Below are 16389 nucleotides of genomic sequence, written 5' to 3'. Positions count from 1 at the left end.
TTTGCTTATCCATTCAGTTGATGGACATCCAAGTTGTTTCTAGTTCTGGTTTTATGATTTTTTTTTTGCATGCATGGCAAGCAAACTAGATAATCTTAAAAATTCCTACAAAAACACACACTACCAAAACTATCCCAAAAAGAAAGAGAATAATTTCCTATAGCAAGCAAACAAATTTTGAATCAGTAGTCAAAAAACATTTCAGTATAGCCACTTCAGAAAACAGTATGGAGGGTCCTCAGAAAACTACAAGTATTTCTGCGAGAATGTGAAGAAATCAGAAACCTTATACATTGCTGGTGGGGAAGAAAAAGGTAAGAGCACTGTGCAAACAACTGAGTAGCATCCGAAAAGTTAATTATACAAACTCCCAAGATCAGCAATTCCACTCCTAGGCACCCAAGAAGCAGACAATGTTATGGACATGAATGTTCGTAACAGCATTATTCAAATGAATAAAAAGCACAAACAGACCAAACAGCCATGAACTGATTAATGGATTAGTGAAATGTGGCATATCCACCCAAGAGTATTATCGAGCACAGAAAGACACAAAGTACTGAATTATAGGACAACATGAATGAACTTTGAAAGCATTACACTACATGAGAGAAGTCAGACACAAAAGGCCACAACAGCATGCTTCTATTTACAAGAAATGTCCAGAATAGGCAAATCCATAGAGACAGAAAGCAGATTAATGGTATCAGAACTGAGGAGAGAAAGAATGGGAAGTCACTGCTTAATTGATACGGGATTTCTTCTGGGGGGAGGAAAATGTCCTGGGATTAGACAGTGGTGATGAATGCACAACACAGAGAATTTACTAGAAGCCACTGGATAATATGCATTTTAAGTGAATAAAATGAAGAATTTCACATGAAGTTTATTTCAATTTAAAATAACCCAAAACAACAATCTACTCAGCAACATCTAAATTAAAACAACCACAAAAGTCCATTTGGAATTCTTAGGTCTATACACTCAAAACCTAGATTTAAAAACAGGCATCAGATACCTCACAACTGTGATTTATTAACAGAAGACAATTTTTTAAAAATTATATCACAAAAGGAAGAGATTTAAAAAGTCATACATAAATTCTTTTAAGGCCTAAGTTTGTACTGATCATTGTAGCCACTTTTAAATGCAAGCAAACCCAATTATTCTAGCAAGCTGACAGGAAAACACAGCCACTATTAACCATCCTCGGGGGCAGCAGGGACTCACCCAGCTTCTCTGGCTCATCTGGCCCCGTGCCTGCAATGCAGCTGCTCTCCAGGCCGTAGGTGGGATCCACCTTCCCGGAGGCTCGGGCTGCTTCTTGAACTTTCTTGACATGAGCCTCCACCAACTCCAGGGGCACCTCCTCCCGGACCCGAGAAAATTCCTCTGTGTAAGAATAAAAATGGAACAGTGATCTAGTGTTGCGTGAGTATTTGCTTCAGTGTAAACTAGGAAATCTGACACAACACTAGCGTGTCGTGTGTAACCTAGTGACCTTTCTCAAGACTCAACCTAACCTATCCCAGGAAGTCAAGAAGGCCAAAGTCAATAAACGTGTACAGTGAAGCAATTCCATGACTCCTATGTCTTACCTTACGCGTCACAGTCTTACTATATAAACAAGAGATTAGATCTTTAAATATCTATCAGTAACAATCAAAATTGCTGTCCAAATTTCATCTAACTCTGCTGTTTGGATTTTAATCAAGAAAACAGTAAGGATGAAACAACCAAAGTCAAGAAAGAATTCTATAGTGTGAGAAAGTTTTAGTTAGAATTCATGCAATCCAAGAATGTTAAATAGCTTTTTACCAATTGTATAAAAATCCATATGAATCACAAAATACCATTAAAAACCACTGTTTTGTCCCTCTAAATTCTTAAAAAATGCTCATAGTTTGAAAAATGTTGTATGCTAACTGCTTTATTTAGAAAACATAACCTACTATCCTTAAGGGGTAATACATAAAACTGCAATGAGTGTAACAGCTGATAACACCTAAATCTGAGATAAACTATCATGAAAGCATGAAACCATGCTCTGAAATGGTTACGCTCGCGAGACAGCTTAAGAAAGTCCATACCCAAAGCTGCTTTGGCTGCAGCAGATGCCACACGAGGATCCACCACAGATGCCAAAAAAGCAACCGTGCTCATGACTGGGTTTCCCGACTGACTGAAGGGGACAGGCTGGTAGGCCAGGGGCCCCAGGGAAGCATCAGAATTCTCAAGGTATGGGTCCTCAATAGGAAGCCTCAAGAAGTGAAGGATGCATTCATCCTGAGTGCGACTTCCAACGTGCTCTGACACTTTGTTCCAATCATCTTTATACATCTCCAGAGCCTGTGATGGAAAAAACAGGAGCTTTAATTATCAGGTAACAAGGAAGTAATACTTAATGACATCAGAAACCTGCGACTGTTGTTTAGATGGGCTTTAAATTAAAAACAGTAATGAAAATAGTTATACTGTTCACAGCAGGTAGATCTGATTGCTTTCCTTATTATGTTAAATTCTCAGTCAAGAAAAACAAATAAAAGGCGTGTATATATATATTTTTTCTTTCGAGATTTATTTTTTTTTAATTTTCTTTTTTAATTTTTTTTTTTAGTTTTTATTTTTACTTTATTTTACTTTACAATACTGTATTGGTTTTGCCATACATTGACATGAATCCACCACGGGTGTACATGCGTTCCCAAACATGAACCCCCCTCCCACCTCCCTCCTCATAACATCTCTCTAGGTCATCACTGTGCACCAGCCCCAAGCATGCTGTATCCTGCGTCGGACATAGACTGGCGATTCGATTCTTACATGATAGTATACATGTTACAATGTAAAAGGCGTGTATATTACAAAGAATTATGGTGCTGGAGAAGACTCCTCAGAGTCCCTTGGACTGCACAGAGATCAAACCAGTCAATCCTAAAGGAAATGAACCCTGAATATGCACTGGACAGACAGAAGCTGAAGCTCCAATACTCTGGCCACCTGATATGACAGCCGACTCACTGGAAAAGATCCTGATGCTGGGAAAGACTGAGAGCAAGAGAAGGGGATGACAAAGGATGAGATGGTTAGCTGGCATTACCAACTCAAAGGACATGTTTGAGCAAAATCCAGGAGAGATTGTCTTGATACTTTCCAGCATAACCTTTTCAGATGAGCTTACTTTTAAGCTTTTTCCTTTGTTCATTTTCCTTTAGCCAGAGAAAAGTAAAGAAAGTTCAGGAAGTTTTTTTCTCAGAATAAAGCAAAGGAATTGACATGCAGAATTCAAGCCACTGTCAGCATCCAGAAAAGCACAAGGCTGAGAAGCAGTGAAGTTCTGAGCCTGAGCACCAACAGAAGCATTACATAGGAGAGGCAGAATGAAGAGAGGTTTTCAAAACAACATGGCGACAGGCCTCCACGAAGGAAAAGGGTGACATACAGAAAAAAAGTCATCAGCAGACATTTACACTACGCAACACCTCCTCCTGCCATCACTGGGGTCTTCACCACTGCTTACCTGGATTCTTAGACTTGCCTGTCTCTACCCTTCAATCCATCCTTCTTCCAGGTGCCAGATATGTGACACAGGAGACTGTTGCTTGCCTGCCTAAAACTATTTCAGTTCTCATCATTATGTTATGGAATTAAGGTCAAACACGACAGGGATCTGCTAATTCTTCCATCTCACCATCATTCTTTAATGTTCGGGAATACCCAGATCCCACATCCTAAGTATTGTGTGTATGTACAGTTTGTTCTGTACTAGAAATATCAGGGACCAGAACCAATACTAGCACCCTACTCCAGGAAGCTGTCCATTATATCTTATCTACCCAGGCCAGCTACAGAGCCACTCCTCTGTACGTGTCTCGTCATACCTCTAATCGTGTTTCAATCAGTTTCTATCACAGTAGACTATTACTGAACTGAATTACTGTAGACACTATATCTCAATCTGTCTGCCACAGTGCCTGAAACACAGTACCAAATAAAATGTGCTGAATTTAATCACAGGTAGCCAAACTAAATTAGGAAAGGAATCTCACTTTCCATGACTCCAAGCATTAAAAGAAAAACGAAAAAATCTGGGGAATTCCCTGGCAGTACAGTGGTTAGGACTCTACTGAGAGGGGCAAAGGTGCGATCCCTGGTCGGTAAGATCCTGAAAGCTGAGGGGTGTAGACGAAAACACCCCATAATTTTTAAAAAGGCCTTTCTTCAGGACAACTGGAAGCTGAAGTGTAATATAAAATTACACAGGAAGATACCTGGTTAAGTAGCCTATGTGATATGCATGTCTGATAAAATGGTATGATTTGGGGGAGGGAGAATGGACAATAATATACTCTAACGAGTCTTCCAGATGTGTTTGTCGGTGAAATTGACGAAGCTTTTGGTTATAAATCGATTAAAAAATTTTCCTCTGACTTCATGTTCTTAAGCTATTAATTATCGATAAATAAACGATAAAAACAGAAGGTGTGAATAGTCAACAATGCTGTTGGGAAGACTTTTATATTCCTCTGGGTAAGTGCAGACATCTGTTGGTTCAACAGCATGTTTAGAAGGAAAATCAACCGGTTGCAAAGCCTCCAGCTGCAGGAGAGAAAACACACTATTGTGTGGAGATCTGTGGCTTTGTGGGATATGTTCAGGGTAAACAGGAGCTCGGCCATTCTGACCTCACTCTTTATTTACTATCCTCTAATCTTAACCAGTCAATCTTACGGGAAATCAACCCTGAATACTCAATGGAAGGACTGATGCTGAAGTTGAAGCTCCAGTATTTTGGTTATCTGACGCGAACAGCCGACTCAATGGAAAAGTCCCCAATACTGGGAAAGACTGAGGGCAGGAGGAGAAGAGGGCACCAGAGGTCCAGATGGCTGGATGGTATTACCGATGCGATGGACATGAACTTGGGCAAACTCCAGGAGATAGTGAGAGGTCTGGTGTGCTGCAGCCCATGGGGTTGCAAAGAGTTGGACACAAAGAAGAAAACTCCTGAGTATTAATGTACAGCAAGGAAAAGAACCGATAGGAAAATGCTGTTTCAGGCAGTACTGCACAATTGCCTCTCTTCCCAGAGCCCACAGATTCTATATGAGCAATACAAAAGTATTTCCCATACATTTCCCCACAAGGACTGAGAATGGTAAAATCAATACCCACAAGCAGACATGACTAGACAAGACAGCCCTGAATTAAAGAAAAAGGAGTTCAGGAAAGAAGCTCTCTGCATACCAATGACACTGAAAGGACAGACAAGAACAAATGAAAATAGTGGTAAAAACGCAAAAGGAACCAATCTTTTTGAATATAGACAGACACAGAGAGAAAGAGACTGAGAAGAGAGAATAAGGAAAGTAGAAGAGGCTGGTAAAAATGAAAACAGAAGAGTTAATACACCATTAAAATTTTTCATGAACCATGACTGTTGGAACAATTCATAAAATCAAATTAGAGCAAAACAGATACGTGCGACACCCTAGGCCCAAAGGATCCCTAAGTGTGGTCTGGAAACTCACAGAGCACCAGACCCCTTCACAGAAACTGAGAGATCAAAATAATAACACTGGGACATTACTGTCTTACTTGTTATGTTGACATGTGCACAACGGTACAAAAGCAACGGGGGGAAACCACTGGCCCCTTAGTGTCAATCAAGGAAGTAGCACCAGATGTCTTAAGGGTCATTTAAGTCCTCATTACCATGTACTTGGAGAAACCACATAAGCCAACTTAAACATTTCCTGGATGAAATAGTAAAAATGGTTTTATTGAATCTAATTATCTTAGCCCATGTGTTTTCAATATTTGATGTTATGAAATGTCAGGTAAACAGGAAGACTACCAACTCTTGCAGCATGATAACTATCTAAAGGAAAAGCACTTGTGTGATGAGTTTCAAGTTCAAGTAGCCACTCTCTTCTCCAAGTATCACTGTCACTAGACAGAATCGCTAACACACCACAGTTTTACAGACACAGATGTTTGGCAGACACTGTCTCAAAAATAAACAATGATTCTCAAAATTATCACTCCAAGGAAAACAACTGATACTGTCTGTTGCCAACAATTAAGTGAAAAATTACAATTCTGAAAATCATGCATCTGCCATGAAAGCTTGTTCTACTCTCTAAAAGACTTCCTAATGAGACTGGTACCAATATGATCAATTTGCATTTTTTGATATTGTATAATAAACTGCATCGACATTTGGAAGATCTGCATAAATCAGAAAACCAGTATTTTCCATCTTATCAATGAAAGACACTATGTAATCATACATGGGTATAAGATCCATTACTAGTCCAACAGGAGAGACCAACGGATTTCACACCAACTAACCTTTAAGAAACTACCAGTGGTCAAGGTTTATTGTGATACTGGACAAGCATACCTTGGTGATGCTGCAGTTTCAATTTTGGACAACTGTGATAAAGTGAGGACTGCAATAAAGCAAGTCACACAGATATGCTGGCCCTTACGGTGCATATAAGTTACAAGTCACACTATGCTGTAGTTTACTAAGTATGCAATAGCTTTATGTCTTCAAAAAAAACGCACGTACTTTCATTTTAAAATAACTTGTTGCCAGTGCTTCCTTGGTAGCTCAGTGGTAAAGAATCCACCTGCCAACGCAGGAGACATGGACTTGATCTCTTGTCTGGGAAGGTCCCACATGCCAAGGGGCAACTGAGCGCATGCACCGCAACTAGTAAGCCTGTGCTCTAGAGCCTGGGGGCTGCAACTACCGAAGCCCTGGCAACACAGAGACCATGCTCCACAACAAGAGAAGCTCAGACACTGCGATGAAGAGTAGCCCTCACTGGCCCCAACTAGAGAAAAGCCCCCACAGCAGTAATGACCTAGAACAGACAAAAATAAATTAATTAAAAAAATACTTTGCTACTAAAAAGTGCTAGCTATCACCTGAAAGTAAAAGTCGCTCAGTCATGTCCGGCTCTTTGCAACCCCATGAACTATATACAGTCCACGGAATTCTCCAGGCCAGAATATTGGAGTGAGTAGCTGTCCTCTTCTCCAGGGGATCTTCCCAACCCAGGAATCGAACCCAGCAGGCGGATTCTTTACCAGCTGAGGCACAAGGGAAGCCCAAGAATACTGGAGTGGGTAGCCTTATCCCTTCTCCAGAGCATCTTCCCAACCCAGGAATCAAACCTGGGTCTCCTGCATTGTAGGCAGATTCGTTACCAGCCGAGCTATCAAGGAAGCCCATAACCATCATCTGAGCCTTCAGTGAATGATATTTTTGAAATAGTAACATCTAAAACCACAGATCACTATAAAAATATATACTTAACAATAAAAAGTTTAAAACAATTCTGAGAGTCACCAAAATGTGACACGGACACAAGGTGAACAAATACTGTTGGGAAAATGGCACCAACACACTTGCTTAATCAAGATCCCCACAAACCTTCAGTATGTTTTTTAAAAAAAGGGGGGGGGCAGGGCAGATGCCTTTATCAAAGAATACTAATTATCTGAAAAAGCCATTTAAGATATTTCTCCTGCTTCTAACTACATATCCAGGTGGTAACAAACTTGCCTAATAAACTAAAACAATATACCTAATGGACAAGCAAATTATGAAAATCCAGATCCATCTAGTCAAAGAGATGGCTTTTCCCTAGTCATGTATGGATGTGAGAGCTGGACCATAAAGAAAGCTGAGCACCAAAGAATAGATGGTTTTGAACTGTGGTGTTGGAGAAGACTCTTCAGAGTCATGTGGACTGCAAGGAGATCTAACCAGTCCATCTTAAAGGAGATCAGTCCAGGCGGTTCATTGGTAGGACTGATGTTGAAGCTGAAACTCCAATACTTTGGTCACCTGATGCGAAGAGCTGACTCATTTGAAAAGACCCTGATGCTGGGAAAGATTGAGGACAGAAGGAGAAGGGGACAACAGAGAATGAGATGGTTGGATGGCATCACCGACTCAATGGACTTGAGTTTGGGTAAACTCCAGGAGTTGGTGATGGACAGGAAGGCCTGGCATGCTGCAGTTCATGGGGTCGCAAAAAGTCAGACATGACTGAGCAACTGAACTGAACTGAAGACAAACAGTTCTCCTCTGAAAATGGCAAATATGAAACCAAAGATTCTCTTTTTCCTACCCTTCAGAGTACAATTAAGAGATCTGCAAGAATCTCCAAAGACATAAGGAAACTGAAAAAAGCAACGTGCTGATGGACAGAGATATTGTGTATAATCAGGGATTCATCACAGCCTTCACCTTTCATTCACAAGGTAATTTTTTCAATGGCAGATATTTTCAGTCCCTTTTCTGAAATCCTTTTGGGAGATATGGAGGTTGTATGCTCAAATGCATAGAAACTCTAGGGAATTAGTCTACAATGACTGACATGGTCTAAGTTAAGAAAAACTGGATATGAAGAAATGCCCCAATTCAAAGGAACATCTGCTACCCAAGGCCAAGGAGATAATTACTGCTGTGTGAAAACGAGGGTCCAGAGTTGCTAGAACTTCTAAGCATGGAGGAAGAGTTAGAAATCTAGACTACCTTGGGAAAGTTCCAGTATTTGTTGGTAACAGATTTAAAATAAAAAAACTCAACCCGTGCCAAAATAACACATATTCAAGCTTGATCTCCCCTACTGACAGCCAGCACGTTACCTCTAGTGTGATATACTAACTTTAACAGCCCAAGAATATTCTATTAAAACTCACTGCATGGATTTAATATTTTTAGGATAAATTTCAAAGGTTTATTTACAATGCTAGGCACAGAAACTTGGCACCCATCTCGTAAGAATAAAGGGAGTCCACCATTAATGTGCTTACCTCCAAGAGTAGCAGAGTCTCCTGTTCAGTCCATTCTCTTCCAGCACTAGCACCTTTACTCTAAAGGAGAAAATCCAGAAACTATTTAGCTCATTCCTAAAGGCTGAATATGGAGCTCATCAGAGCTCCTTTCTAAGTTCCAGGGACTGTTTTCTGCAAACCACCAAAATAAGTCCCTGAATAACAGGAATAAAACATGTAAGAAACTTAAACTCCCAAGAGAAAGGCTGTTTTATTTCAAAGATTTCTTGCTGTCTACCAAGAACTCATGGACTACCTAGACATGGATCACTTATACTAGCTCATTTCTACTACTTTGATATTTAAAAACACCTTTTGAATCTACAACAGCATAGCATTTTAACTCACACTATGGATGCAATATAATATTAAAACATAAAACTAATGTTTGGTATACCTTGAAGGCTGTACTTTATCCAAGGTTTAAGGACAAACTGTACTACACATAGGGCACTCTGGCAGATAGTTCACTCCAAATGCAACAGGTCCATATATCTCATATTTAACATCTCTTGATTAATAAAATCTCCAAGTGACTCCCTAAACTCCTAATCACTTTTTTCAAGAGAATCTTCGACAACTTACAAGTGAGCTTGTGTCCTCTTGATTGATTAATACCTTTATCATTATGAGATGCCTCTATTTAATTCTGGTAAAACAACTTGTTTTGATGTCTACGTTTATAAATATTAATATAGTGATTTTGGCTTTCTTTTGTTTAGAAGGCATGTCTTTCCCATTCATTTTCATTTAGTATGTGTCTTTATATTTTGAGTGTCTCAGACAACGTATGTTCTCAATTTTTCATCTAATTTGACAATCTCTGCTGCTCAATTAAAACATTAAAACCATTAACGTGCAATTCAATATAACTGTTCCCATGGTCTTTATTCCTTCCTAACCATCATGTGCTTCCACTTGGAATCACTACCCTCCAACTTCAAGAATTTCCTTCAGCTTTCCTACACCTTGAGCTAGTTCCACCTTTTGAATGTCTGTGAAGGTCTTTACTGTACTTTCAATTTTGAAAGGTATTTCTATTGAATACAGAATTTCAGAGTGACAGTTTCCCTTTCAGCATTTAAAACTATTTTTACATGTCCTCTGGCTCCTACAGACATCAGTTTTATCATTGTGCCATTGACTTTCATATGCCCACTTCCACCCCCACTCTCCTTGGTTGCTTTAACACATCAACTTTTAGAGTTTAAACATCAAATGCCCAAGTATGCTTTTCTCTGTATTCAATCTCTCTTATTCTGGGTATTGTTATTTTTTCATTAGTTATGGAAAATTTTTAACCCTTACACTTTCAAATATCAGTTCTGTGCCATTATCTCTCCCCTTATGGGTCTCTATTAATGATAAATGAATCCTTCTTCTGACCGTATCTCATGAGTCTTTTGCCTTCTTTTCTCTTTGTCCTGTCCCCTCAACTTCAACCATATTTTTTCTCTTCGTGTTTCAATATATCTATCCTGTCTTCAGCTGTGTCCAGTCTTCTGTTAAACCCATCCAACGGGTTAATTTCAGGTATAGTTTTAACTGTTCAATAGGTATTTGACTCTTTTTATATATTCACTTTCTCTGTTGAAATTCTCCATTTTCCCCTCATTTTCTTTAACATATTAATCAAAGTTACTTTTATATATCTATCTTCTAACTATACCATATAGTGACTTCTATAAAATGCCATCAGATTTATGAAGACAGCTCATCTTCTTACCCTACAGAAAGTAAAGCAAGTTGCTTACAGAAAATGCTGCTTCTTAGAAGTAAAAAGGAAAATTAGGATATGCTAGATTGTAGTCCATAAGTCCCTATCAAAAAATCCTTACCTTTGCTAAGGTTTTCTTGGAGTAGATGTCAGTACGAAGACCAAAGTTCTGCAAATCAATTGGTTTTTCCTTGTTCTTCTCAGGAAAATTTAACATCTGCTGAGCAGCAGGAATCTATGAGTCAAATAAACGATAAATGGCTGTACTAACCTCTACAAAGTCAAGGGGACAGAAGTTTTTAAAGCTGTTTAATACTGGCACTTAAATGACGCCTGGTGGAGATTCTACAAAACAAAACAAAACAAAACAAAAAACCCTTACGCTAAACTAACAAAGTTTCAACATGTAAGAAACTTTTTTTTTGCCTCTCTTAAGTCATAGAGACAACAGACAAATTTTCTTTAATGTTTCACAGTGGGGGCAATTTATAGGTTTCCTTTGTGTTATTCCAATACAATGATACACATAATCTGACTGACATAATAATCTTTTCAAGAATGTGTGCATAAATGTCGATTTTCCAAATGTTAAGGAAAGGGAAGAAGTTCTAAACAATTTAAACAGTCTGTTTCTTGATTACTGTCTTTGATGGCAGAGGTGATAAAGGAATCATATGAGTTATGAAAGTAAATCTGTAACATGATAAGATAAAGCACAGACTCTTGGGATTAAGGAGAGAGCATTATCTTAAAACCTAAAACATTCTTATGGACTCAAACATTTACAACAGATAAAAACAAACACAACCTACCAGCTAAGAGACAGCACAATTATATAACAGTAATTCTTAAATACAAATACTAGAAATGGTTGTCTGTTGTCACCCAGACCTGAAGAATGAAAACTGAAACTGTCAGTCACTCAGTCATGTCCGACTCTTTGTGACCCCATGGATTTTGGCCCACTAGGCTCCTCTGTCCATGAGATTTTTCAGGCAAGAATACTCGAGTGGGTTGCCATTTCCTTCTCCAGGGATCTTCTGGACCCAGGGATCAAACCCTGGTCTCCTGCAATGCAGGCAGGTTCTTTATCATCTGAACCACCAGACCTGAAGAATAGGTGGTATTAATTTACCTGAGGTGATCGAAGATGTAGAGGAACAAGCCCCGAAGGGGTATCAGCTAACACATTGAAATGAGGAGTTGGAGGAGGCCCCATTGCCATGGGTCGACTTTCTGGATCCACTTGGTAATTAACAAGCCCCCACTGTTCTAAAAAGGCATGAACCCTGAAGGATAAATATCTGAAAGTTAAAATCTAAAGAATGTACCTCATCATCTTCATAACCATCATTACATTTCATTAAAAAAAACAAGTAAAAATGTTCTTTTGCAGGTTATGAACCTTCACAAAGTAACCGACAGTTTTGGTTTGAGGGACAGTCTCTACAAACTCAAAATAATGTTAATAATATAGCACCCCCAAACCAAGTAGAAAGCCTAATCATTTCAACCACAGAAATGAGAACAAATGCCTGTGTAGGTCCACGGTGAAAGAACTCACACATAAACCAAACTTACAAATGGAATCTATTGTTTTCTTTTCTTTAGACAGATTTAGGGCACAGAGCTTATTCACTCCCCATCCTAACCCACTCTCTATCTATGGTCAGTTTATGATTAAAAGATAGAAGATGTGAATTAAAAAAAAAAGATGCTGCTTTAGGTATTTTATTAACCAAGAAAACATCCAGTTTAATCAGCCTAACATTAGCGAAGTACCAGTAACCATCTGCAGTGAAATATCTGAGAAAAAGTCCAGACATTCTTACCTCATCACAGCACACACATCTCCAGTTAAGTTTCTCCGACAAGCAGTGCTGGTTAAATATTCTTGGGGATTTAGGCGGTATGTGTCAATCATGAAATTTCGATATGCCAAGTATCTAAAAAGTAATGGCCAAATTTGTAAAGTGAACCCACATCCTTTCAAAAACAGTAACTCACAGAGCAAAGTAGTTTCACATTCCTCTGGCAAACACACCAAAAAGTTAAGACAACAGGCCAATAAATCAGAGTGATACTGTACCGACTATTAACAGTCATGCATGCAACTCAGGGTAAGAATCCCTAAAACACAAAACAACTGTCTGCTAACATGTAACAATAAGTACAATAGAGTAATGTGATGAAGTTAATGTGAAGTAAAACAAGCATAACCTTGGTCACAGAGGTGAATCGATAAATCCTTAGCTGCCTGCAAAATTTGCAAATAACACTTGGTTACTCAGGCTGTCTCCCTAACTACACTACACTATACCTACAATTTATTGTGTGCCAGCCTTAGGTCTAAGCACTTTCTGTGTGGTAACACATATAATCCTCACAATCTCTCTATATGGTAGGATCTATTATTATTCCAATTATAGATGAGGATTAAAGAATTTGTCCCCAGACCACAAGGCTAGTCAGTGGAGCTAGAATTCAGCACCGTGCGATGACTCTGACATTAGCAAAGATTAACTAAGAAGAGTGCTTTAAGAAGCCCCTGCCAAGCACATCCAAATAGTCAGGTTTTCTAAATACTGATCCCACTAAAATTGATATCAGTATCAGATCAGTATCAGGATCACATTTTTACATTTCACTCACATCTCTGGGGTCTTGGATTTGTTTTTTCCATTGAAAAACTCAGGAAGAGCACGCCGTTCAATCACATGAATACTGAAGAGAAAAGAGAGAGAAACAATTAAGAGTCCTCTTAGAAAATCAAAATCCTGAAATGAGTTAAGCTTGTTTAATTTTCAAAGTAAAACTGGATAAAACCAAAAACTGAGCACTACTTGCAAAATTTAATTGGCCTGCACAAGTTCCTATGTACTGAGAGTACGTAATAATAAAACTAAAGAAAATATAAACTAGAAGTTCAAAACAGATTTCCCTTTCTCACCTCTAATACTGTAACTACAGTCTTTCTACTCACATAACCAAACTCAAAAAGTTCTACCAACACATTAAAGGCTTTAGATTTTATGGAATTGTCCTAATATACCATAACTAGATGAAGAGCCAGAAGATACAAGAAGTTCTTTGGAAATCATAGGACAAAAATCACAGTAACTGGTATGGCAACAAATTGGTGAAATGAATAACCAAAAGACAGTGGAATTGACAATGATCAGTTCTCAGATTCAACATTAGTGCATGTTTTTGACCAGTCCTCAGAAACTTTGAAGTGAACTTAATTTTTTAATACAGTTTAGTGACTTACTACTTTTAAAAATAAAGATCACAGCACTAAATTTTAACATTTAAATAAAAGCGTTGATAATTTTATAAAATGTTACACAGGTGATAAGCACTGTAGAAACCATGTAAAATGATCAGGCCCAAAACATTCTACAAATGAATCAACTGTACGTTTAGCACAAAGTTTAGACATTAATGGTGGCTCAGTGGTAAACAACCCGCCTGCCAATGCAGGAAACTCTAAGATTCAATCCCCGGGTTAGGAAGAGCCCCTGGAGGAGGAAATGGCAACCCACTCCATTATTCTTGCCTAAAGAAATTCCATGGACTGAGTAGCCTGGCAGATTACAGTCATAGGACTGCAAAGAGTCGGACAAGACTACGCATGCACCGACGTTTTTCCAAATGATACATTTTAGTTTCTCAGTGGCTTTCCAGGTACAGAGATTGCATGGGAAAAAGCAGATCAATAGTCTGTGAATACAAATAAAAGCATTCACTCTTTCTTTATCTGCTAACATTTAAATTATTTGAAATGAATATTACCAAATACTAAAAATAAAACGAATCACCTGGAAACGTCTAAGAAGATAATTTCTAAGATCAAATGTTCCATAGATCTAGTATAATGAAATTCCAGGTTTTACTATAAAAAGAGTAACTGTAAGTAATTACAAACTGGTTCTAACATGTTATGTTATGTTACAGGTTAGGAAGAAGCCAAAAAAACAATTTCACCAAGAACAAAACACAAAAGAATATGTAATCACAAGCACTTTCTTTTTCAAAATCTATGTCTGAAGTACTGGCAGCCGATTCCTTAGGTTCTGTGAATGAGTCAAGTAGTGGAAGGAGTGGTATCCAGAATTAGAAAGCCTGAGTTCTTCCAACGATCAACCCTGCAACTGAAACACTTCAACTGAGACAGCAGTTAGCTCATCTATAAACAGGGATATAACTAATACCTCTACTGTCCACCTAACAGCACTCTGTGACATGCAAATGGAAGTGTTTCTGGAACCTATAAAAACATACAATGTTATATACTGTTATGACTTTCTCCTTTTTTGAGAGGAAAATGCTAGTTTCTCAAACCATTCTGAATCTTTTAAATTAACAATAATGTAACTTCCAAATTTAAAACTCACTGATCATCATAATGAAGACTGACCTTCAAAGTAGAGCTATTTACTTATTCTGTTTCAGCTTCCACTTATTCATAACACTGAGAAACAGCATCAAGAGTTAAGTTTTAAAAAGTATGCTGAAAAGTCTCAACAGTAGAAACCATACCTTCTGGTTTGGGGAAAAAAAGGTTTGACTCAAATGAACCATCCACTTTATTCTTCTAAGGCGGTTTTATAGATATGTATGTGTGTGTGCGTGTGTATAATATATGTATACACATACACATATATATGTATATAAGGATATACAGGCACATATATCCTTAAAAATAACACAAAAACCATTGAAAGCAGGAAAAATGTCCAAACAGGACCACGAGATTCAGAGTGAGGGCGGCATCACTAGACTGAGTATAGTGATATAGTGAAGTCGCTCAGTCGTGTCCAACTCTTTGCGACCCCATGGACTGTAGCCTACCAGGCTCCTCTGTCCATGGGATTTTCCAGGCAACAGTTCTGGAGTGGATTGCCATTTCCTTCTCCAGGGGATCTTCCCAACACAGGGATCGAACCCGGGTCTCCTGCATTGTAGACAGATGCTTTACCGTCTAATCTGGACCTTAAAGAAACTAATCTATTTAGAGTTCTGGTACATTTATTTTAAAATAAAAAACTTGTCAAAAATCAGCCTGATATGAACAGTTACACTTCAAAAGTAATCAGGAAGTAAGATATCTAGGTCTGCATTTATTTCCATCCATGTTCCAAGGATGCCACAGTGGTTGTGGTAAAGGACAAAGAAGATGCTGAGATGAGTGTTTTCTTGAACTCTTTTACATGCCAGGGTTTATATGTGAAAGGGCTCCTGTTTCCCATTAACAGAAAGCCATGACTGGGTAGTCAGAGGAGATTTTCCTTTATGTATTTCCATAACATTTAGAAACCACACGGCTTCCCTGGTGGCTCAGTGGTAAAGAATCCACCCACCAATACGGAAGACGGGGGTTGGAACCCTGGTTCAGGAAGATCTCACAAGAGCAATTAAGCCTATGAGCCACAACTACTGAGCCTGCACTCTATTATTTAGAGTCCGGGAAGTACAACTACTGACCCTGTGTGCCACAAGGACTGAAGCCCGTGCACCCTAGAGCCAATGCTCCACCACAAGAGAAGCCACTGCAAATGAGAAGCCTGCATCCGACAACCAGATGGCGGCCCCTGCTCATTGCAACTAGAGAAGAGACCGCATGGCAATGAAGCAGCACAGCCAAAACTACATACACAAAATTATTTTTTTAATCTGTTTAAAAATCATACAATAAACATCAGTATTTCATAATAATTAAATACTCAAGCATTTGCCTGTCTGAACTAAAACTGACACCAAATGAGTTAGGCTTAAGTTTATAAAATTTTATAACCCTAAGTTACAACATA

General features: G+C 38.6%; 1 protein-coding gene across 1 annotated transcript in view; it reads right to left on the bottom strand.

The window, feature by feature from the left end:
• Positions 1-16389, bottom strand: part of SMARCC1 (SWI/SNF related, matrix associated, actin dependent regulator of chromatin subfamily c member 1) — a 122472-nt gene that overhangs the window by 55343 nt on the left and 50740 nt on the right. Inside the window, exons 15-21 of the mRNA XM_018067112.1 lie at positions 13229-13300; positions 12409-12522; positions 11712-11865; positions 10698-10811; positions 8839-8898; positions 2091-2349; positions 1231-1392 (exon numbers count right to left, since the gene is read on the bottom strand). Of these exons, the coding sequence (XP_017922601.1) occupies positions 1231-1392; positions 2091-2349; positions 8839-8898; positions 10698-10811; positions 11712-11865; positions 12409-12522; positions 13229-13300 (935 nt within the window). The remainder of the gene's footprint in view (positions 1-1230; positions 1393-2090; positions 2350-8838; positions 8899-10697; positions 10812-11711; positions 11866-12408; positions 12523-13228; positions 13301-16389) is intronic.

This window comes from Capra hircus, chromosome 22 (assembly GCF_001704415.2).
Source record: "Capra hircus breed San Clemente chromosome 22, ASM170441v1, whole genome shotgun sequence".
NCBI classification, from domain to species: domain Eukaryota; kingdom Metazoa; phylum Chordata; class Mammalia; order Artiodactyla; family Bovidae; genus Capra; species Capra hircus.
Note: the sequence above shows the minus strand (reverse complement) of the source record. Positions and strands in the feature narration are given on the sequence as shown.